The sequence below is a fragment of the Oreochromis aureus genome, linkage group 18 (assembly GCF_013358895.1).
Source record: "Oreochromis aureus strain Israel breed Guangdong linkage group 18, ZZ_aureus, whole genome shotgun sequence".
Classification (NCBI taxonomy): domain Eukaryota; kingdom Metazoa; phylum Chordata; class Actinopteri; order Cichliformes; family Cichlidae; genus Oreochromis; species Oreochromis aureus.
In genome coordinates this window covers 11,675,552-11,697,382 of record NC_052959.1, presented here as the reverse complement: position 1 = coordinate 11,697,382, position 21,831 = coordinate 11,675,552, and the positions used below count along the sequence as shown (strand labels likewise).

Here is a 21,831-nt window from a genome sequence, read left to right as displayed (position 1 = left end):
TTATGTAGTGCTCTTATTGACCACTGAAAGTGTTTCGCATGATAGGCCACTCATCGATCCACATGCAAACATCATAAAGTACTTTTTCTACTCAGTACATACATCGCTATTCCTATCACACACACACACACACACAGACACACACACACACACACACACAGATGGATACACTGCATCAAGCGGAGGTTTTTTTGTGGTTCGGCATGAAAAGGACGAATTGACATGCCAACGGAAGAAGCCAGGGATTAATGAATGAATCATTTCACTGAACTGTGTGATGAAGATGGCTTTATTTGAAAGGGTACACTAAAGAGTGTCAAGAAAGCAGAGGGAGCGAGAGCAGGGAAGACATGCGACAACCGCCACAGGTAGGATTCGAACCTGCGCCCACTCTCTCAAGAAACAGGAAATCAATAGGTTGAATGCCTATGGGATTCATCTAATGAGAACTTGGCAGCATGGTTCCCAGTTCTCTTATATCTCCATCTCAACATTGCAGCTGTGTTCAAATATCAGTAATCTGTGTACATCAGATCCTGATAACACAGCCTCTGTAAAATCCAGATTAATCCCTCCTCTTTGGATCAATGATTATATTCATCAAAAAAGCTGAACAGAGATGGGAAAATACAGATCTTCCTTTTCACTTTATTCACATGAAGAAGTTATTAACCACGCTCAACCGGAAAATCGTCCTACTTCACTGGCTCTGTTGAGTGTGAATTTTTTTAATTATTATATTATTATTTATTTATTTTTTTGGTAGTAAGATCTATGGCACAGGTGTCGAACTCCAGGCCTCGAGGACCAGTGTCCTGTTTTAGATGTGTCCTTGATCCAACACAGCCGATTTAAATGACTAAATGACCTCCTCAACATGTCTTGAAGTTCTCCAGATGCCTGGTAATGAACTAATCATATGATTCAGGTGTGCTGACCCAGGGTGAGATCTAAAACCTGCAGGACACCAGCCCCCGAGGCCTGAAGTTTGACACCCCTGATCTATGGTGTCAGGTCACAGTTCACGCTCGGATCCTTAACATGTGTGAGATACCTGAAGTATGCCTATCTACTGAAGCCTATCCCAGCTGCCATAAGGCCAGCTGGGATAGGCTTCAGCCCCCCACGACCCTGAATTGAATAACCTGAAAGAAAAAGGAATGGATGGAATGATCTCCTTGATATAGTTTCTAATATGTGCACTTCTTTCTGCCCAGTTGACACTGTTTCTCACAAATTTCTTCAAGAGACTCTACCTGTCATTTCCCCTTGGTTTCTCTCTATTATCAGTCAGTCATTCATCTGTTTGCACAGATTACTTTAAAACAGCTGGCATCATCCATCTCCTTTAAAGATCCTCCATGTATCCCACTGTTTTTAGACGGACTCTAAACTTCAAAATTAATTTTCTAAAACTCTAAAATACACCGACACCAGCCTGAATCATTGATACAAGGCTGGATGGATCATGCCTTCAAGCTGTTTACACCAAATCCTGACCATAACCTCAGAATGTCTCGGCACTTCTACTGTCCAATTTTGGAAAGCCCAAGCAAAACTTGTTCTTATGTAGCAGCAACACCCACTGTGCTCTTATGCTGCTGTGGCACATCTACTTCATTAATGGTAAAAGGACTGGTTCTTATATAGTGCTTTTCTAATCTACCCGAGCACTCAAAGCACTTTATACAACATGCCTCACACCCATTCACACCCATTCCCACAAGCTCTTTTTTCTCTGCTCAAGTGCTTTCTATCTAACATTCACACACATTCATACTCTGATGGATGCATCGTAGAGCAACTTGGGGTTAGTACCTTGCCTAAGGATGCCTAAGCATGGAGACTGGAGCAGTCAGGCATTGAACCACCACCACCTACAGCTAACCAAATAATAAACTTTCAAGGTAGTTTCTCGCTTTCAGACTCTTCTCTGTAAACCTTAGAGGTGACTATGTGGCTAAAATCCCAGCAGATCAGCAGTTTGTGAAATCCTCAGACGAGCACGTCTGGCACCAAACTCTAAGCGACGTCGAAAGATGGTTAAATCACCTTTCTTCCCCATTCTGAAGCTCATTTTGAATTTTAGCAGGTCGTCTCAATCATTTCTAAATGGCCAAATGCACAGAGCTGCAGCCATGTCACTGGTTGGTTGGATATTTCATGAAGTTGTATAGGTGTACTTAATAAAGTGGCCAGTGAGCGTATAAAGAGCAATGTAAAAGTCTCAGTTTATCCAGTGTTTGCAGAGGTGCTACTCAACAATGAATCACATGACAAAGAAGAAGCCAATAGGGGTTCAGCTGATCACCTGTGAGGTTCACAAAAACTAATAACAACATCAAACAGATGTGTCCGGATTCCATCAACAGGTGGAAAAAGAGACGTAATGATGGCAAACGTACACACACGCCGACACACGCACACGCAGACACGTACACACCCACACACGAAGTTTAGAGAGGCCGAAATTGCTACAGATGTATTGCTGAAGCAGCTTGAATGTTGTTGTGGAAACAATAATAAGAGCCTTGTTTGTCTGATCTTTTATGGCGATAATTGTTCAGCAGTGTGACAGAGGGGAGCGCAACGCCTTAAGCGGGACACTTTGTTCAATCATATGCTCGAGAAGCAACTCAGCTTTTTTCAACCTAAATAAACAATTAGCCCCACCCACCCCCCCAAAAAACGGATGATCATTAAGTACTCGTTAATCTGTGTTGATTTACAAGACCACAGCTTGCTTCACAGGGGCTGGTTTCACACTGAACACATATATTTTTAATCATTAAGCTTGAGAAGGGGCCCAGCTGTTGGGAAACTAGGAAAAGATTAACTCCTTTCCACACAGAGCACTGGTTTTGGGAACACTTAAACTCCAGAGTTCCTTCTAGAGGAAATCAGAGGATATTTAAAGACTGAATTTAACATGTGTGAGATACCAGAAGTATCATGTGTTCCCAAACATGCTTTTGAGGCAGGATGTGTGATGTTGGGGTATGCGCATTTAAATTCATTTAGCAAAATGCCACTAAACATGTTCAACATCAGTGACTTACAGGCCTCTGGACATGCAGCTGGTCAGAGTCCCATAACTTCTCGAGTGTTTGATCCTGTAGGTCGCAGGGCCCGATGGGGCGACGGGCGGAGGGCCATCCTGAGCAGAGGGTCTGCAGGAAAGCTTGGGCAGCTGCAGGTTTCCCGAGAAGAGCCTCTTCACAGCCCATCTGATATCACAGTCCTGGAGAGGTTCTACAGAGGTTTGGTCTAAGGAATCCCACTGTCTCTGTAAGGCAGACAAAAGGCAGGCGATTTGTTTTTTGTTTTTTTTACTGAGATGATATATGCATACACGTCTAACTGTAAGCTAGAAAAAGAAGAGTGTGATGGTAAAAAGACAGGATAAATCTGCATTAATAAAGACTAGATTGGAGACATAAAGGGGGGCCAGCTTTTTAACTTGTTCGCCTTTTTGCACTGAACTCATAAGTTTGGAGTTTACTGCAGACAAATGGAAACTGCTTGGTTAACTTGATTTTCTTTCATATGCTTTGCATGTCAGCTCGTCTTTCTTACTGAAATGAAAGGGATGTGCATGTGCTGTGGCGCTAACAAGATTGATTGCTATGCATCACAACAATCAGCAGCTCTGTGCTTTTCAGCAGCAAACCCTGGCTCAAAAGTACTTGACACTCATTCATCCTATAATTTAGCTTATGTGCAGCTTTCTGGGCTATTACTTTGAAAAATGAAAATTATGTTCAGAGACTGGATTTGCCTTTTCGTTGACTTAAAAAGCATTTTTAATAGTTTATGGCCTGCAATAATTACAAGCACTGCATGAACTGGTGACAGAGCAACAATACAGACGCAGCATTTTAGCAGGGATATCACAGAAACCATACGTAAAGGAAAGCTGCATGTTTTCCAGCAGAGAGAAGTTTTTATTTTTCCAGAGCTTCTTGAAAAGTCTCTGTTAAGTAAAAAAAAAAGACCATCTGCTGAGATCTAAAGGTAAGCCATGCACAGGGCTGTTTTTATGACGCTACTAAAAATGTGACAAGCCTCACAAAAGCCAACTCGAGCATTATTTTTGGAAGGTTTATCTGATTTCAGGTCCTGAGACCAAACACACTATCACCTTGGACACAATAGACGGTTCTTACAGGGAGACAGTGTTTGGGATTTCGCTCTCAGGGCTTCTCTGTTTCAGCGTCAGCGTTGAGGGGAAACAGATAAGAGTCCTTGTTTGCCGCTGTATCCCGTGACCCTATCTCTCCTTCTGCTTGGGAGTTTCACCTTTCCATAAACAAATGTCAACAGACTCTGGAGTTTTATTGTTGACCGTCTCTATCCAAGATCACCACGAGAGGGGCCGATGTGTCAACTTCATGGATTATGAGTTGGATCAATCAAGAGAAAGCTATGCTGCAACACATTAACTTTGTCTTTGCCACCAAATGATTTCCTTCCTAAATGACACAATTTTATACTTTAATGCTGTTGCTTATTTTCACTCACAAGCTCCCATTGAAGTTTCCACAACTATTTGGCAACAGGAACAAGAAAGGAAAACAAAACACGTAGCAGTGCAATTACATAATCCACATTAATCACACATCATAGCTTTCCATTTAGTTTTTGCTAATGTGTAACCAGTTCACTTTCTTTTGCGTTCATAAAAGAAAGCAAATGAAATAAATAACCAATCCAAGCGTAATAGATGTTGCCGAATTTCTTAAACGTGAAATTATTACTCTTACCTCTGTGAAGTTGAAAATTTTTGAGTTATTTCTCCTCATACTTTCAGCTACTGGGAACCAGACAAATGAGAAGGAAATACCAACGAGGAGGATACAGGAACTACAGTTAAGATGAGATATGAAGTTGTCTGTGGCACCAGCATTTAGCTGGGATGTCACTCAGTACAGACCAAACTGTCTCCCCGCCTCTTCAAAACCCTCAGCTGTCATCACATCGGTGATAAACAGCAAACTTTCTTAGTAGTAGTAAACCGATGTTTTGGAAAATGACAATTAGTCGCCAAAACAGGAAGTATGTGGAGGCTGCAGATGCTGGTAGAGAGATTGAGGCGGTGGAACAGGCTGCGTGGCAGGCCATTAGTCATGTGAGTCTATCTGTCTGCAGAATCTGTGGACCTTGCATATCCAGACCTGCCGGTCAGTGCAGCAAAACTCTGGGTTTGATCAAGCTGTTGCCTAAAATCTTCTCATTTAAGCTTTTTTTCTTACTCCATGAACACGGTTTAAATTTGTAGTTGTAGGTGAGTCTGTGTTAAAGATTCAGGAGATTTTGTGAACTTTAATGAACCTGTGCCTCCTGATGCTAAACCCACATTAACTCAGGTTTAAAAAAACAAACAGAACGTGAAGTATAAGGTCAACTGTGACACATGTTTTCAAGGCCATTAGGCATGAGCTTTAGATTACCCATTATCCTACTATTTACATTAAACATTACATCTGACGCTGTGGGAGACTACAAAGACAAAGAATCTAGTAAATAAACTCAAAATATCAGTTTTAATACAGCACTGTGACAACACTGTGTGTGTGTGTGTGTGTGTAAGCATGTATTCATATCTTTGTGGGGACCAAAACTTGGAAGTTTACTATATTTGTGGGGACCAACGGCCCTTTTGGGGACCAAAATCCTGGTTCCCACAAGTTTGAAGGAAATTTTGAGACTCAGAATGTGGTTTTAGTCACAGAGTTACAATTGGTTATGGTTAGGTTTAGGCATTCATTTTCAATGGTTAGGATTAGGGGCTAAGTAAAGCATTATGTCAATTAGATGTCCCCACAAGATATTAATACCCTACTGTGTGTGTGTGTGTGTTTATTACCTCGAACAAATGACGATTTGTGTTTGTGTACCTCCATCTAAACTGTTTTTTAAAAAGTTTAGCAAAAAAACACTTTAAATAGGGCAAATACCAAAGTGCTACAAAAGCCATTTATGATTTTATGGCTTCCATAGATATCAATTCAATGACAACACAGTCTCTTAAGAAGGTAACGTGTGTTTTTATATTTTGGAATTACAAAAGTGAAGTGATCAAATTCTTCGAAACAAAGTGCAAAAACACAAAAAGAAAAAGAAAATCTTTGATGACATTCCTCAGTGTTTCTTGTTTAGAGGCCACACCTGGCTAGTAAACAGGCATGTGCAGAATTGCTCCTTCACACATTCTGGCAGTAAGTTTTGTAGTGCATCTGGCTCCCCCCACAGGCCGCAGGCTTAGTGCCCTGAAAAAACAATAAAACAAAAACTTAAGTTCAAGTAAATTACAAGGCAGATATCTAGTAGACATTGATGACTGTACCTTGTACATGCTGCAGACGAGAGTGAGGAGAGAATTCATGGCTTTTTCCTGCAGGTCCTCTGTATGCTCCTACAAATCAATGAAAATTAATATTCCCAAAATTTAAAAATAAGTAACTTCTCATACCTCAGTTATACAGTTTGAATGGTTTATTAAGGCAACAGACACTTAGCAGTACACTTTATGTCTTAAACCTGGTGATACTGGAATGTAAAACAGCAATAAGAGGCCGTCACAGACAGATCATCTGATTGACCTCTTGTTAGATTGCTAGGTGCATGACTTGCAGATGATTGCAGGTCACAGCAATGTCATATAACTGTAAGGAAGACAGGTGTGAATGACTAAAGAGGTAAGTGCAAAGGCTGAGAGAGACCATTTCCAAAAAAGGGACAGGCAAATGCAACAGATAGAGCTGAGCAGCATGATAACCTTATATTGTGGATGATCTGATGATTTAGCATTTGACTTGCTCTTCACAGGAATCCCAAATAAATATGATTGCCGTCAATCTTGGGTCATGTGATCTTAGCAAAATTGTAATCAGGTGAGGCACACTTAGTATGCACCTATTGCCATATGGATTTTGGAAATCTAAATACAAAAAGAAGACCTTAAGTTGGTCCAGGAAGTACGGTACATAGTAAAACTCCTAACAGCAAAAACAGTGTTTAACATTCCAATACTAACGCCTCTAATAAAGAAGAGGGGTTTAAGTGGGCGTGCCTGCAATCCACATGTGACTTGCTTTAGACAAAACTTCAATTTTTATGTTAGGGTACTACATGATGTCACGTGAAAAAGACGCAGCATGTCCCTTTAAGCTTTGGAGGTCCTGTGAAGCTGTAGTCCCAGCTTTCTTTCACTTACAGATTTGAGGCAGATCAAGTGTCAAACTCATCACTGAAAAAGTAACAGCGCTTCTTTTGAAGGACAGAGTGAACATCAGATCTGGATCATTTCAAATCACTTTCTCTATTCCAGTCTGATGTCTTATAGTTTCTCACCTCTTCATTATGTTGTTACACAGTAAAGGAAAAACGTCCACTTCCATGCTGTATGTCATTCAATTCTGTCTTCTCAGTCCTATAGTTTGTATTGTGTCCTGTCTCCCTTTTCCTTTCTGCTCACGCCCCAGTTGGTTGCGGCAGATAGCTAACAGTCAGAGAGGAGGAGGTTTTTTTTGCCTGTTAAAGGGGAGTTATTCCTTTACACTGTCACCAAGTGCTGCTCATTGCGGGTTGTCTGATTGTTGGGGTTTGCTTACGTTGTAGGGTCTTTACCCTATGAGATAAAGTGCCTTTACGTGCCTGTGTTGTGATTTGGCACTATATAAGTAAAACTCAACACCATGGTATTTGCCGGATAGGCTGTTACTGCAGTAAAGTCTTACCCCATTAATGGTGATCCAGGGCACGTACTCGTGCGGAGGTTTCAGGGCAGCCGTCTCCAAGGCATTTTCATGCATCAGTTGGTTTCCTTGAGGACCATTGACGCAGCTCATGACTTTGTCCCAGCTCAAACTGGGGTCATAGACTCCAGTACACTACAACCAAACATGATGGGACATGAAACGGCAATTTATTAGTGACCAAAAAAAAAAAAAAGAGGCATGGACTGAAGTGGTCTAGACCAGTCAATTACCTGTATAAATCAACCAACACACGCACTTACAGCTTTGGCTGAATTGATGACATCAGAGGAGGACTCCATACAGAAGATGATTGGAAAAGCCATCATGGACATGTTCATCAAACAAGTCTACAGAAAAAAAAAGAAGCAGCAAATATTTCATTCATTTAAAAAAAAAAAAAATAAGTATTTTAAAGCAACACAGCAAGATGCTTTTGACACCTGACATGACACATTATTCAGCAGTTTGAGCCGTTGGTGTGTGTCTGGGGTGGAACGTTACCTCAATCATGTTGCCCAGACACTCCTTTTCTCCATGCTGGCAAGTAAAGACGTACTTTTCATCCTTTTTGACCTCCTGGAATGGAACACAGTTGCTAATGATGTACTTGGGTTAATTTTTTTTAAATTTTTGACAGATTTAGTGATGACAACTCTTGGGTTGCCTTTGACCATAAATGTTTTTGCACAGGATTTTTCTATGCACTACTCAAATATTTAAGGTAGATTTACAAACCCAGTCTGCAACCAAGCTGCTTGGCCGACTGCTTACCTGGGCATTGCCGAAAGGCACCAGTTGAACATTCATGATGTCCCTCAGGAGGATCACTGTGGGGAAGAGCATCGTAACAAGAAACTGTCTGCACCCAGGACACAGACTCTCGTAGTAAAGCCCCACCACAATGGGATCGTCTGTCTGTCGGGACTTGGTGTAGTTGGAATGAAGGCACGACTTCAAAACCTACAGGAAAGAGCAAAACAGGGAGGTCAGCTTCTTCAAAACGCCACCATGTTCAAGACTCCAAAGGAAGCTCAGCATCAGTGAGAGTTATACTATGACTTTTCATCAATAGCATGTGGTTGTAATTACTTGTGATCACGCCAATTTCAGCTGAAAATGCTATAGAAAGGTTGAAAGTGTGCATTTGCTGGTCCTTTTTTATGACTTAAAAACAACATACACAGATTACCTATCAAGTTGTTGCAGAGATCGTTTTTAAAAGTCTGAATTATATTTATATTGTTTATTGTCTTCTAATTGTGATTGTAATATTGTTAATAAATCTATCACCCTTTACATGACTATCTTTTATTCACTGTATGCCAACTATGGTAAGACCAGCTAAACTGGCTGCTTAGTGGTGCATGTAAAGAGCGTACAGCTGGCAAAGAACTGGCAAATTTGAAAGTTTTACTTCCTAGTTCCTTAAAACCTAAAAATAACAGGTTCTTTCGAAGTTCAGTTAACAGACAAAGACAAAAAAAGGTTACAGAGTTTCAGCGAGTATTTGTTAGCTAACACCGAACATTAGCTACAAATAATTACTTAATAACACCAGTGACGTCATTAAAAGACGAAGAAAAGGGCAACACTTAAGGATGACACTGATTTTTTTGTAAGAGACTGGCTCCGCTAACTCCATGTGCATGATAATTTTTCACCTCTTCACATTCAGACTATAATTTTGAAGTCTTTATCAGAGGAAACCATTATTTGCGGTCAGGTCGGTTTACTGGGTTTACCTGAAAACTGACCGCATATCACATTACAGCGACGCACTCATTGGTGCTGCTACGCTTTCTCTCACTGCGTTTTTTTTTTTTTTTTTAAATATAGAAACTTTTATTTAGCTATTGTCGTACCTATGAAAGTAGCTAACGTTGTCGACACTAACTAGCCATTCAAAATTAGCTCTTGATAAAAGTTGTGTATTTAAAGTTCTTACCCCACACTCAACAGCCGAGCCAACAGATGAACACCAGTTTAATGGCGACTGGGAGCATGAGGAGTACACGGAGGAGCCGACGTACCCAAAAGCCAAAAACAGCAGCAGTAGTGCCTTCATCCTTACCTACAACCAAGTCACTGTTTCTAACTATCGCTAGCACCACAACACTGACCTACAAACAACTGTGCGGGTCCAGTCTTTAATACTCGACCGCGCTTCCTCGTGCAGGTTAGCTGTTTTTTGATTAGCTGTGGTCTTAAGCGTCACTTGTAACTAGGAGACATCCATCCAAAGAGCGCGAAGTCTCTGCTGCTGTTCTGAGGAAATAGAAGTGCCATGTGATTTGCATGCAAGTGTGTAGTAAGTTTACACATCCTAAAGTTCGTGATGTTCGCAGTGATTTAACTACGTGGACATTTCAAGTCTATCAATAAAAAAATAACGTGGTGTACAGGCACAATAGCTCACAAGTTTTTAAAAGGAAATAAACACACATATATATATATATATATATATATATATATATATATATATATATATATATATATATATATATGAGTTATTTATTATTTATTTTATTCACAAAGGTTTTCAAGGTATAATTTAAGAACATTCCGTAACTTGTGTGACATAAATTGTATCTCTACAATTAAAACCTAATACTGGAAAATGTTTACTTTACAATAAGGATTCAAAAGGGCATTTTAAGACGATGCAACATCCCAATTTTAAATCTTATCATGTTCTGTAAAGGTTAAGAAGTTCCCTCTTAAGATATGTTAGGGGTTTTTTTTCCAGCAGATAAATGGGGAAGTTTCCTGTCTATTGTTGTCATTCTTGTTTTGTCTCATTATAAAACAGAGGCGGTCCAAAGGTCTTGCTCAAGAAGAGTTGACATGCAGGAAATCATCACAAACCTTTGGCACTATATAAGGATTACCTGGTGATTCTCACATGATCTCTTACAGCTTTCGTCTGAAACCAGGGAAGTGAGCCATGACTGTGTGATTCACTCAACTTCCTGACACTCTGCCCTGTATTTTGTGTTGGGTGTAGCTGGCAAAACCAAAGCACCTCACCTCACCTTTCTTTCCTTTCCCATATTTACTGTGAAATGTGGTTTGTGTTACGAGGCTCGGCCTGAAGGCCCAGGGCCAAATACCCAGGCAGGGGAGGCAGAGCACACATTAGAGTGGCAAAAAATCAAATATTCTTTGTGTGAATCAAAAGTCCACACAAGGCATACAGAAACTGAGGCAAAACAGAAGTCCGTTTAAGGCTGCGGTCTTACACCAAAATTAAGGGGAAAGCATATGGAGGTCGGAGTTCCTCAATAGACACAGTGAGTAGCTGGTATTAAAAGCTGGCAGGAAATAGAACAGTGGATGTAAAACTGATAAATTAACTTAAATAAAATACAAACATATGAAAAAGGAAGTAACAGAATCCCTGCAGGTTGTGCCAACATTACAGAACTCATAGTTTCTCGCTTCCATATGGTGTCATCTTTCAAATTGCCCAAATTTAAATGCCCACATTTCTACAGTAGAGTACAAATGTCATCAACATTTTGCCAGGTAAATGGAAGTTAAGTGCAGCAAATTATTTAAAAAAAATGTGCAAACATGCATGGAAATACAGCTTGCAAGTCCACTTTTGGTATGACCACTTTATCTTTCAACATGGTCTTAAATCTCTTAGGCAGCTTTCTGTTTATTTCTTTAAGTAGTCTTCAGGAATAGTTGTCCAGGTCTCTTGAAGGACATTTAGCTCTTTTGTTTCTGCTTTTTGTTCCGTTCTCTGTCATAATGATCCCACACTGCTTCAGTAAAGTTGAAATTTAACATTTGGATGTCTCTATCAGACCTGTTTCCACTGATTTTCAGTCCGGTTCTTATGCATTTGGCATGCCTCAGTCTTTTCTCTCTATTTCCTTTCCTTAAAAATCGCTTCTTGACAGCCACTGAGATGACGAGGCTGATGTGAACAGTTTGTGACAAGCTAGTAATGTTAAATAACGTTAAGATCCAATTTAAAATTCGTTCATTGCTAAGTTGTTTGGGTTCGACTATTAAATTAAGACCAACTACCACTTTTAAAAACCAGCAAAGATTCTATTCTCTTTCTATGTAGGAAGTAGGCAACCAATAGGAACTGAACTACTGGTTCTGACTTCCTCGGTAATGCTAAGTGGAGTGTCATAACATGCGGCTAATATGGGAGCTAAATGTACTGCTGTGGATGGTTAGCAGTAAAACATATTTGGGCTAGAAAAGATTAAACCTATAGTTAAACTGATAGTAAAGTTTTTTCAGAGGAGGATGGAGGATATTGCCATGCACCTCGCTGAAAAGCCTTCAGTTAATCCAAAATGCTGCAGCAAGAGTACTGACAGGGACTAGAAAGAGAGAGCAGATTTCTCCTCTTTTGGCTTCCCTTCATTGGCTTCCTGTTAAATCCAGAATTGAATTCAAAATCCTGCTCCTCACATACAAGGTCTTAAATAATCAGGCCCCATCTTATCTTAATGACCTTGTAGTACCATATCACCCTATTAGAGCACTTCGCTCTTGCACTGCAGGCCTACTTGTTGTTCCTAGAGTATTTAAAAGTAGAATGGGAGGCAGAGCCTTCAGTTTTCAGGCCCCTCTTCTGTGGAACCAACTTCCAGTTTGGATTCGGGAGACAGACACTATCTCTACTTTCAAGATTAGGCTTAAAACTTTCCTTTTTGCTAAAGCATATAGTTAGGGCTGGACCAGGTGACCCTGAATCCTCCCTTATTTATGCTGCAATAGACGTAGGCTGCCGGGGATTCCCATGATGCATTGAGTTTTTCCCTTCCAGTCACCTTTCTCACTCACTATGTGTTAATAGACCTCTCTGCATCGAATCATATCTGTTATTAATCTCTGTCTCTCTTCCACAGCATGTCTTTATCCTGTCTTCCTTCTTTCACCCCAACCGGTCGCAGCAGATGGCCGCCCCTCCCTGAGCCTGGTTCTGCCGGAGGTTTCTTCCTGTTAAAGGGAGTTTTCCTTCCCACTGTCGCCAAAGTGCTTGCTCATAGGGGTCATATGATTGTTGGGTTTTTCTCTGTATTTATTATTGTGCTATCTACTGTACAATATAAAGCGCCTTGAGGCGACTTTTGTTGTGATTTGGCGCTATATAAATAAAATTGAATTGAATTGAATTGAATTGGAAAATCTTTAACACATGAACTTGAAGCCCAGCAAATCCAGGAGCGCATCCATCATCAGATGAACAATTAGCCAGAGGATGTGGAACTTCACTTTGTTTCTGTCACTGAATTATAGCATATAAGACTAAACAACTGACTTATAACAACAAAACTGATTCTAAAAATCAAGCCCACCATATTTGATCCAACACAGATCAAACACAGCATTGTGACACACATCAATTTTCACCAATTTGAACTCTGCATCCTTCAAAAAATGATAAACTCTTGTGTTTTAATAATAGTTAATTATTAACTTTTTTGGCATTTCCATACCTGGATGATTGAGCAAGCCAGTTCATGACATTTATATAGATATGTCATGAATAGCATACTTGGTACTTCTACAAATATGCAGTGCCATCACGTTTTATGCCAAGCTGAATCAGGACACAGACATGTAAAAATATACCAGGATAAAATGGGCAGGGAAAAAAGAAGAGGACAACACATGGCATTTTAGATATCTTTTATTGTCTTTTTAAAATCATCGCATTAACCTAAAGAAATAACCGTACAGATCAAAGAGTACCTGTCTGAGGGCATACCACTCTGAAGCAAGCCGTACATGAGAGAGAAAGAAAGAAATGCCGCATCTGAGTTAAGACAGATAAACGGAGGGAAGATAACACAAGAGAAGAAGAATAACCATCTTTTCATGCATCTGGCACATTGCAACCAGTAGGCCCCTACTGGCTAAAACAACAGTGCTCCCTCTGCCTTCAATTGCACTTTGGTGTAGAGTAGCTTTATCTGACGGTCCATCTGTTCACTGCTTTTGAGTGAGAGAGACGGCCACATCTTTACTAACTATAATTTTTAGCTGTATGTCTGCTGAAGCCGGTGATTCAAGAGGCAACTCGGTGGGCAACGCTGCAATGCAATGTGTGCTCTGATGTGGTGATGCCGCTTAAATTGTTGCTGCTGTGTAACATTGCCCAGCCTGTTGCAACATGGACCACCGTCAATGTTGCCTCCAACATGACGAGTGTGAGGCAATATAAACTACTGTACACCAGTGAACGATACTACAACATTCACATCAGGTTAATCAAACAAATGCCAACTTTCCACATGGAGGAGTGACAATGTGAGAAGATTTAAAAAACATAAAGGGAAATGAAAGTGCTGCTCTTAGCATATATAGATAGATTTTTTTTTTTTTTTTTTTAAGTGAAATGACACATAGGCTGAACAAGCTGCGACTATATTGGCTGAATTTTGGTCTTAAAAACTACTTAACTAACCAAAAGAGCAATCGTTTCAGCTTTTTATTCAACTATCAAATGCTGCGTAGTGCAAAAAACAACAATAGGATGCCTTTAGATAGTTATTCCTGAATTCTAATCTTCGCTTATGTACTAATCTGTGCTCAAGTATTTTTACCAAGTGGCGCTTTTGTTTTTCCTCTTTTTTTTTTTTTTTACTAATACACAATATGAAATTCTTTGAATCCTTTACCGCAGATACATCAGTCAGATTCAGTCGAGTTCACCGTACTGTGCAGAAACAGCAAAAGATGCAACAGGGTCTCAAGTTAGGATTCAGCACATACAAGGCTCAGTGTAAGGTGAAGAAATCAGCAGGTAAAGAAAGACTGACAGACAAATAGTTCAACTACATTGCTGAGTAACTATTTTGCAATAGAGGGAGCACTGTTCACAGGAAATAAAAAAAAAAAAAAAAAAAAAAAAAAAAAAAGAGGAACAAAGTGAAATGTGGGGGGAACAGAACAAGCAGTCATAACATTTTCAAGTTTAAAATGACAGAAGAAATAAAGAAATACAAATCAATCTATCACAGCCGCTTTGAGGGACAGACTGATTCTCAAACGCATATTTACTATTTGGTTAATTACATATTGTAAACATTTGTATTTGTGTTTTCTGTATAGAGGAAAAAAAATTCAAGCTAGCTTATTTTTTCTTTATAGGCTCTGTAAGGTTATCATTAAAGATATAAACAAACAAACAAAACAAAGAACACTTGGACAGACAAATCTATCAGCTTTTTTAAAAAGCCAAAATAGAAAGAAATATACTAAGGCACCATAAAAGATCACTTTCTAATGCCATCATTGTTCCAAGTAGAGGAGCAATCGTGAACCATTGAGTCGTGTACCTTCCTCAGGATCAGGTTTAGTTTTTTTTCTTCTTTTTTTCTTTCCTGGCTGTAAGCACACATCCACCCCCCACCCCCAAAAAACCTTCAGCAGCCACTGAGATCTGGCGCAGTAAGACCGAGTGGTAAGATGGATCACTTTGTTACAGCATCAGTGTCCAATCTGTGCCAGATCTCTGCAGCAGCATCGAGTGCATCTTTTGTGGTGCAACTTTTTAACACTGCCTCTACTCACAAAAACAAACAAACAAACAAAAAGAATCAAAAACAAACAAACAAACAAACAAACAAACAAACAAACAAACAAAAACTGTCTTCCAAAAGACAAAACAAGAAAAAAAAACAAAAAAAAAAAACAACCAACAACTAATATTTAATAAAATGCAAAGCAGCCAGGACTGCATTTAACATATAGACTCAGCTCTGTAAATATTAACACATGTACATGAGCTTGCTTCATCCTCCGAACACACCTGATAATCATGCGTAAAAATCATGAATGTCGATCGACTGTAACCACAAAGTTTTAACTGGTGATCCTGATGAAGCTCGCTGCAGCGGGTAAGTAAATATGTCTGCATTTCAACAACTGCTCGATTGCAAAGCAGCCACGGAGCTAAAAGTGTTCACATCAAAGCCTCGTTCTGATTCGTTTCAAGCGCCAACCAAATCAGAATTAAATCATCCAAAAATATAGATATCTAAGTATATATTTGAAAATATTTATTCTCTAGTATCTCTCATTCTTCAAACCTTAATAGACAACAAATATGTGTTTCTTTGTAGTCAGTGAAAGATGTGCTTTGTGTATGAGGCCGTTTCAAGGTTTATCATTTACAGTGTACCAAAGAATGATGAAAAAATATTTAATTCCTTGAATGATTATGTCTCATATAGAAAATTTTTTTGTGGTTTTTTTCTTTTCAAGAAGCTCCAAGATGCATATCTAATAGAGAAGCGGGATGAAAGCTTTGAGTTTGAGAGTTTCAACTCCATGTCAAAGCGCAATAAAGTCTTCATCTCCTGCTCTTCTCATGCCAGTCTCACTGTGCGACCACATTCCACTGCAGCTAGCCAATAAACGTGTGAATAACATGGCGTACCAAAGTGTTTAAGCACACTGCAAAAATGTACATCATAACAAGTGATGCTGGAAGCTGTTCACTTCTACATTTCTATTTTTCTTTCAGACACTAAAAAGTTGACCACCTTTTTCATTAACTTGTGTCACGCTAACCAGTTGTGGGTTAAAGTTTGACTCCACTAGCATGACTTTCCCTAGAAATGCTTTACACAAAATCACCTTGAAAATCCCCGACACTGCTTTCACTGACTCCTTGTGGTATCAAGCCATGCATGTAGTTTCACTTTTATGTCCTCAACCAAATGGAAACAACGTTCCATTGTATTCGTTAGGAAACGCTACAGTTGGCCACCTTTTCCATATCTGGTCCACAATGTAATGTTTTCCTGACCCATGCTTTGGAGAAAAATGGTTTAAGGAGGTTTGAAAATACCTCATTTGTAGTGCTCAAAGAACATTAAATAGGATCACTTTTTTAAAAAAGAAAGTTGTGGGTACTCTGGATAATGTATAGAGTCACTGCAAACTGAAATACACTGAGTTTGTGCTGATGTTAATGCCTGTGGAGGCTTGGAGCACCGCAGTAACTGAGTCAGCAGAGTCTCGGTGACTTATGCACTCCATGTGACTCTGTAACTTTGCATGATCTGACACTTTAACTTTGGAATAAAAACACTTACGGCTGAATATCATGGACGGAAGAAATTTCACAAAGGTTGTTGGTGTTGTAACAGTGATATCGTCTTTTGGCACCATGACCATATTCAGTGAGCTCATTAGAACAACCCATTCTTTCACAAATGTTTGCAAAGGCACACTGATTGGTTGGTTGATTTTATACACCTGTGTCAATGAGACTGAAAACACCTGTGGTGTTGTGCAACACGCTTGTCCACACAGTGCAGATCCAAATAAAAAGGTAGAAAGAGTGACCTTGCAATTATTTGCATGTTTAAATACCACAAGGAATAAGTGAAAACCTGGATGAACTGAAGCTGCTTCTTTTTTAAGGAAGATTTATGTTTTTCATGTTTAGCTGGACACTTCTGCTGTGCAGATGAGAATTGCATAATGAGCTAGCAGCTCTCCTAAAAGTAGCTTTGAAAAGTACTACAGAGTTTACACAGTCCACATAGTAAAACTAATTCTATAATGAAAACATTGCAATCAGTCAAAAGCATCAGATTTACAAGACAGTTGTTGACTGCGAAACAACAAAAGCATATACTGTACACTGTATACTCTGATATCATAATGAAAATGTCAATCATTCCTGATATACTGAATGAATAACTATCAACTAAAAACACTATAAACAACTCAGCATCACCATTGTCTGTTAGTTTTCGGTAGTTGGGCGACACACTAGTCTGAGTGTGTGAAACAAAAACAAAAAAAAGTGCAGTCACAAAAGTGTTGGTCCAACAAACTGAATAACGGTGGATGATTTAATCAGATCACCTGTTCACTAACTTAATACAAAACACTGAGAACTGCTGCATGCATTAGCTTTAGAGCTTACCAAATGAGCTTTAAACAACTGGTCTGGGCCACGGATGTGTACTGTTCACATTTCTATATCTTTTCTGAGTTTTATTCAAACAAACCAGACACACAAACAACCAAACAAACAAACAAACAACAAAAACACTGAAGTAGGCTAGCCTGGGTGCACCAAGCTACTGTACAGGCCCCACTACAGAAAGAAGGAATATGTAACAACTATAAATGCAATACCAAAGAGGCACGGCTAATATCTGCCACTCTCTTATCTATAACATGCTCAGATTTGCTCTAACACGCACACACAGACACGCACAATCACACACAACAACTACGCTCGTTTGCCAGATACCCCTCTGTTTTGATAAACGACAAATGTATGAACGGTGGGGCACAACATGTGGTTGTGGCATCGTCTTACGCAGCAACGCTCCAACGACAACAGGGAGACGACCAGCTCATCGCAACGACTAAAGGCACTTCTAATCTTTCTCACTCGTACGTTTATTTATTTTTTTTAATAGCCCTCTAATCAGAAGCACCTCTGTCACCTCCACTTTAATTCTTGGGGTCCTTTACTTGCCAAGAACTGTGCAAAGTACAGTACAATAGATTCGTCCTGACTGAAATCAAAATGATTAAAACTTTTCAGGTCAAGGTAGGTTTGATCAGAAGACTGGGTTGGTATGTCTGGGAAAAAATGTTGCTACCTGATGTCTGAAACTGAACATTTCAGAAATAGACAAGCACTGTGTTTGTTTGAAGCTTGAGTCTAACTCAGATGACTTTTAACTAATCACCAGCAGAGTAGAGGAATATCTAATTTAAGAAGAACGTGTCAATTTTTCTCTCTCTCTCTCTCAACAAAAAGGAACCAAAATAAGACCAAGATTTTAAAAGCATTTTCCCCCATTTTCTATTGTTAATGACCCCTGACTCTTCTATACCCCACTACAAAAATAGTTTTTCTTCTTTTTTGGCTTTCTCAGATTACTAAATGTAAAAATGTGAAAGATTCATATTAATATTTGTTCATCTGGAAAAAAAAAACAACTACATGAATCAAGTTTAAAAGCAGCATCATTTGACGCCTCTTTTCAGCTCCACATTTTCATTGAGAACATAATAACTGAGTAACCCTGCATCTACGCCGCTGTGCTTTGAATGTGACATTGAACGGAGGCGGTACTATCTACACCTCGAGCCAACACGGAGAAACAAATAGGAGAAATTCATTGCCACATCACCGGGAGGGAACTGAACCCAAGTCTAAAACATATTATACGCATACAACCGTGTTGTGCATAGTAAGACCACACGCCAGTGAATACTGTATATTCACTACAAAAAGCACAATTTTCAACCACTAATCCAAGTTAAAACAAACAAACAAAAAAAGATAAACAACAACCCAAATGAAGGACTCCATGCATAACATACCGGATAATCTCTCAGACCGCCAAGGTCATGCTAAATGGCAAAAAGGACTGTTTCTTTTTTCATTCTTGCTACATGAAAAGACATCCTTCATTTGGCTCACATTAAAATGGATAATTTGCATCCTTAAACAGAATCTAAAAGCATAGCAAATCTTCCGTGAAGGAACCGTATAAAGTCACATACACAGGCTGCATGTGTGTCTGAAATATACTGTACATGATTTATATTACTGCTTTCTTTCTTTCTTTTATCTTTTTGTACATAAATGTTCTACAGCTCTGTGAGTCAAGCTTGTGATGAAATGAACAGTCGAGCGCAAGGGAGAAGAAGTACCGTGAGTAAATTTGCATATAAAAAAAAAAAAAAACCCCTCCAAAACAATAAACATCTGCAAGGACACTGTACCACGGAAACAGTCTAATCTAACTAGAGATGAAGCAAATACAGTACACGAGATACAATAATCACATAGGTCGATGCTCTGCAAGTGTCTTTAGCATATAGAAACAAGACACATAGGAGGAGCACTAACAGTGCCTTAAGTCAATGGCTACAGGTGCTACAGTATTACAGAGGATGAAGAAAGAAGTCTGAAACGAAGAGACGCAGGAGTATTTCCACCATTTCCATTTTAAAAGGAAACCTGAATCACGTGGAACTGCATTTATCAATGTACCTCTCCATCTAGTGTATTGTGATTAAAAAGCAATTCTATATTCACAATATACCAAATATGTACCATGCATTTTTATCCTGTTATACAGCAATCACTGTACGTTGTACCTCGTCAGATCAAAAGGACACCCACTGAGAAAGAGAGCAACAAGCCAAAGCTGTTGGAAATAGAGATCATTTCATAAAAATATACCTATGTGTATGTATTTATTTTGTTTAAAGCTGTAGCTTTGTCTATGTCGACAACCGTTTACTCCCCCCCTTCTCTTTCGGTTTGTAACCTCGACGTGCCCCCTTATTCTAGTGACACAGGCTTGTGGTCATTCAAAGCTATTACTATGGCACTTGAGCAAGCTTTTAACTGAATCAATCTTTTTCTTTAAAAAACAAACAAACCCTGAAACAGCAACCCTCTTCACCCCCTCCCCCCCCCAGTCTCCAGTGACTACACTCCCAGCCCATTGTTTTTTCTCAGCCGCCTTTAGGTGTGAAACGAGCAGCCTGGTTTAGGCAAGCCAGTAATTTCCTCGGATGACAGCTCAGGCTTTTGTCTATGGAGAGTTTGCAGGCAGTCTGGGAATGACAGATCGGGCCTTTGTCTGTGGACATTTATCTCGCATTAAAGGCAAAAACCCCCCCAAAACCAACAAACCCAAAAAACCAAATGTGGCTCCTGTAATTTCTACCATCATCCCACCATCTGGTCTCTCCGCTTTTCAAAGATTTAGAAAAAAACCCCATTGTGTGTGCCTTCCTTTGATGTATTTTAGTCTTTTTTTCCTGAATAAATGAATGTTCTTGTGAATTTCTCACTTTTTTCCGTAACCGACACTGGACAGTGTGGCTGGCTAATGCACCACTCTCATCAGCTTTTAACTGACTGCATCAGCCAGGCTAACTGTACAGTGCTTCGTTATCAGTAGTAGTGTGCTTATTATGAAGCCATGCTGTTAGCAAGGAGTGCTCTTTGCTGGACTGGGGTCAGTGTGGGAAATTAGCATCAGCTTCTGGCCAAAAATACATGGTTTTTTCTTTTTTTTAATCCTGGCTATTGAGTCTGTTTTACCTGCCACAGGAACAAGCATTGTCCAGAGTTCATTTCCCCCCCCCCCAATGCATATGTCTAATTTTCCCACTCTGGCTGGTGTCCTATGCTGCTGGTGAATAATTCATCTGGGGTGCTGGTTCTGATTCTGGGAGCGGGCCAGGACTGGGCAGGCTAGATTTACATTCAGCTGGTCGTTGTGTTGGACCAAGGAGACATTTTTGTAGTGGAGCACCAGGTCTTTGAGGGACGAATACAGATTGTAGGGCTCAGCGAATCCATACCCCGTGGCTGTCTTGTAGATGACGCAGTGTTTGGAGTCACCGTCCACACTAGAAACAAGAACAGAGATCATTTTAGAGGTGATCTTAGTCTCAAAAGTCTTTCATAAACCCAACAGTAATGTAACTGTTAACTTCAGTGTCTGTAGAAAATTTACTTGAGTTATTCCTCCTTTTAAATTTTATTTTATAACTTACTGTATTTGAATTGAATTTCTGCATTTCGGTTTTATGAGATTGGATTAATCTTAAAATAGATTTTTCTTACCTTAAAACACTTTGGGTTGTGTATGAATTCAAATTTCTTAATAATTCACCTTTAGAGGTACTGCTCTTAACTTATTCTCTTAACTTCAGAAAGAGCTACACTAGTGAATTTAGCCCTGTATTTGCAATAGGGACAGAATAATTATTCTCACATAATTTCCTGACCATGTGGCGAAAAGAAGTGTGAAGAAGAAGAAGTGATTTCCAGCCACATTTTTTGGTACAACCAAACATTTTCAATTATAAATAAAAATGTTTTAACTGCATGTTTTCACACCTGTGCTGTTTAGTCCATTTAAATCAAACTCTGGATCATTTTCCCCCTCTGTGCTGCTCGTTTGTGCAGATAAGATCACAGTAAAAGCACTTGGGGGAGAATCAAAACAACACTGAGACCCTTCGGAGGAGCTGATATCGGTGCGGTTTCAAATGAACTCCAGAGCGCTTTGTTTATGGTGTGAAT

General features: G+C 39.5%; 3 protein-coding genes across 4 annotated transcripts in view; all 3 read right to left on the bottom strand.

Moving 5' to 3' along the window:
* Nucleotides 1-5,873, bottom strand: part of pde4ca (phosphodiesterase 4C, cAMP-specific a) — a 51,668-nt gene extending 45,795 nt beyond the window's left edge. For both annotated transcript variants that reach the window (XM_039602096.1, XM_039602098.1), the window contains exons 1-2: nucleotides 4,764-5,873; nucleotides 3,060-3,286 (exon numbers count right to left, since the gene is read on the bottom strand). In XM_039602096.1, the coding sequence (XP_039458030.1) occupies nucleotides 3,060-3,286; nucleotides 4,764-4,802 (266 nt within the window). In that variant the 5' untranslated portion in view covers nucleotides 4,803-5,873. The remainder of the gene's footprint in view (nucleotides 1-3,059; nucleotides 3,287-4,763) is intronic.
* Nucleotides 5,874-6,027: 154 nt separating this feature from the next.
* On the bottom strand, nucleotides 6,028-9,942 carry ifi30 (IFI30 lysosomal thiol reductase). Its single transcript, XM_031732630.2, has 7 exons — nucleotides 9,706-9,942; nucleotides 8,532-8,720; nucleotides 8,262-8,336; nucleotides 8,021-8,107; nucleotides 7,740-7,892; nucleotides 6,347-6,415; nucleotides 6,028-6,269 (listed from the first exon to the last, which is right to left on the bottom strand). The coding sequence occupies exons 1-7, from the start codon at nucleotides 9,823-9,825 to the stop codon at nucleotides 6,204-6,206; spliced, it is 759 nt and encodes a 252-aa protein (XP_031588490.1). The 5' UTR covers nucleotides 9,826-9,942; the 3' UTR covers nucleotides 6,028-6,203.
* A 3,462-nt stretch (nucleotides 9,943-13,404) lies between these two features.
* pik3r2 (phosphoinositide-3-kinase, regulatory subunit 2 (beta)) overlaps nucleotides 13,405-21,831 on the bottom strand; it is a 33,718-nt gene continuing 25,291 nt past the window's right edge. The window contains exon 16 of the mRNA XM_039601902.1: nucleotides 13,405-21,152. Coding sequence (XP_039457836.1) covers nucleotides 20,945-21,152 — 208 coding nt within the window. The 3' untranslated portion in view covers nucleotides 13,405-20,944. The remainder of the gene's footprint in view (nucleotides 21,153-21,831) is intronic.

Coding starts and splice junctions, on each gene's coding strand:
- ifi30 (XM_031732630.2), bottom strand. CDS start 9,825: ATGAAGGCACTACTGCTGCTGTTTTTGGCTTTTGGGTACGTCGGCTCC. Junction 8,108..8,261: donor GTCTGGGCAACATGATTGAG/GTAACGTTCCAC, acceptor TTTTTTCTGTAG/ACTTGTTTGATGAACATGTC. Junction 7,893..8,020: donor TCATCAATTCAGCCAAAGCT/GTAAGTGCGTGT, acceptor GTTTGGTTGTAG/TGTACTGGAGTCTATGACCC.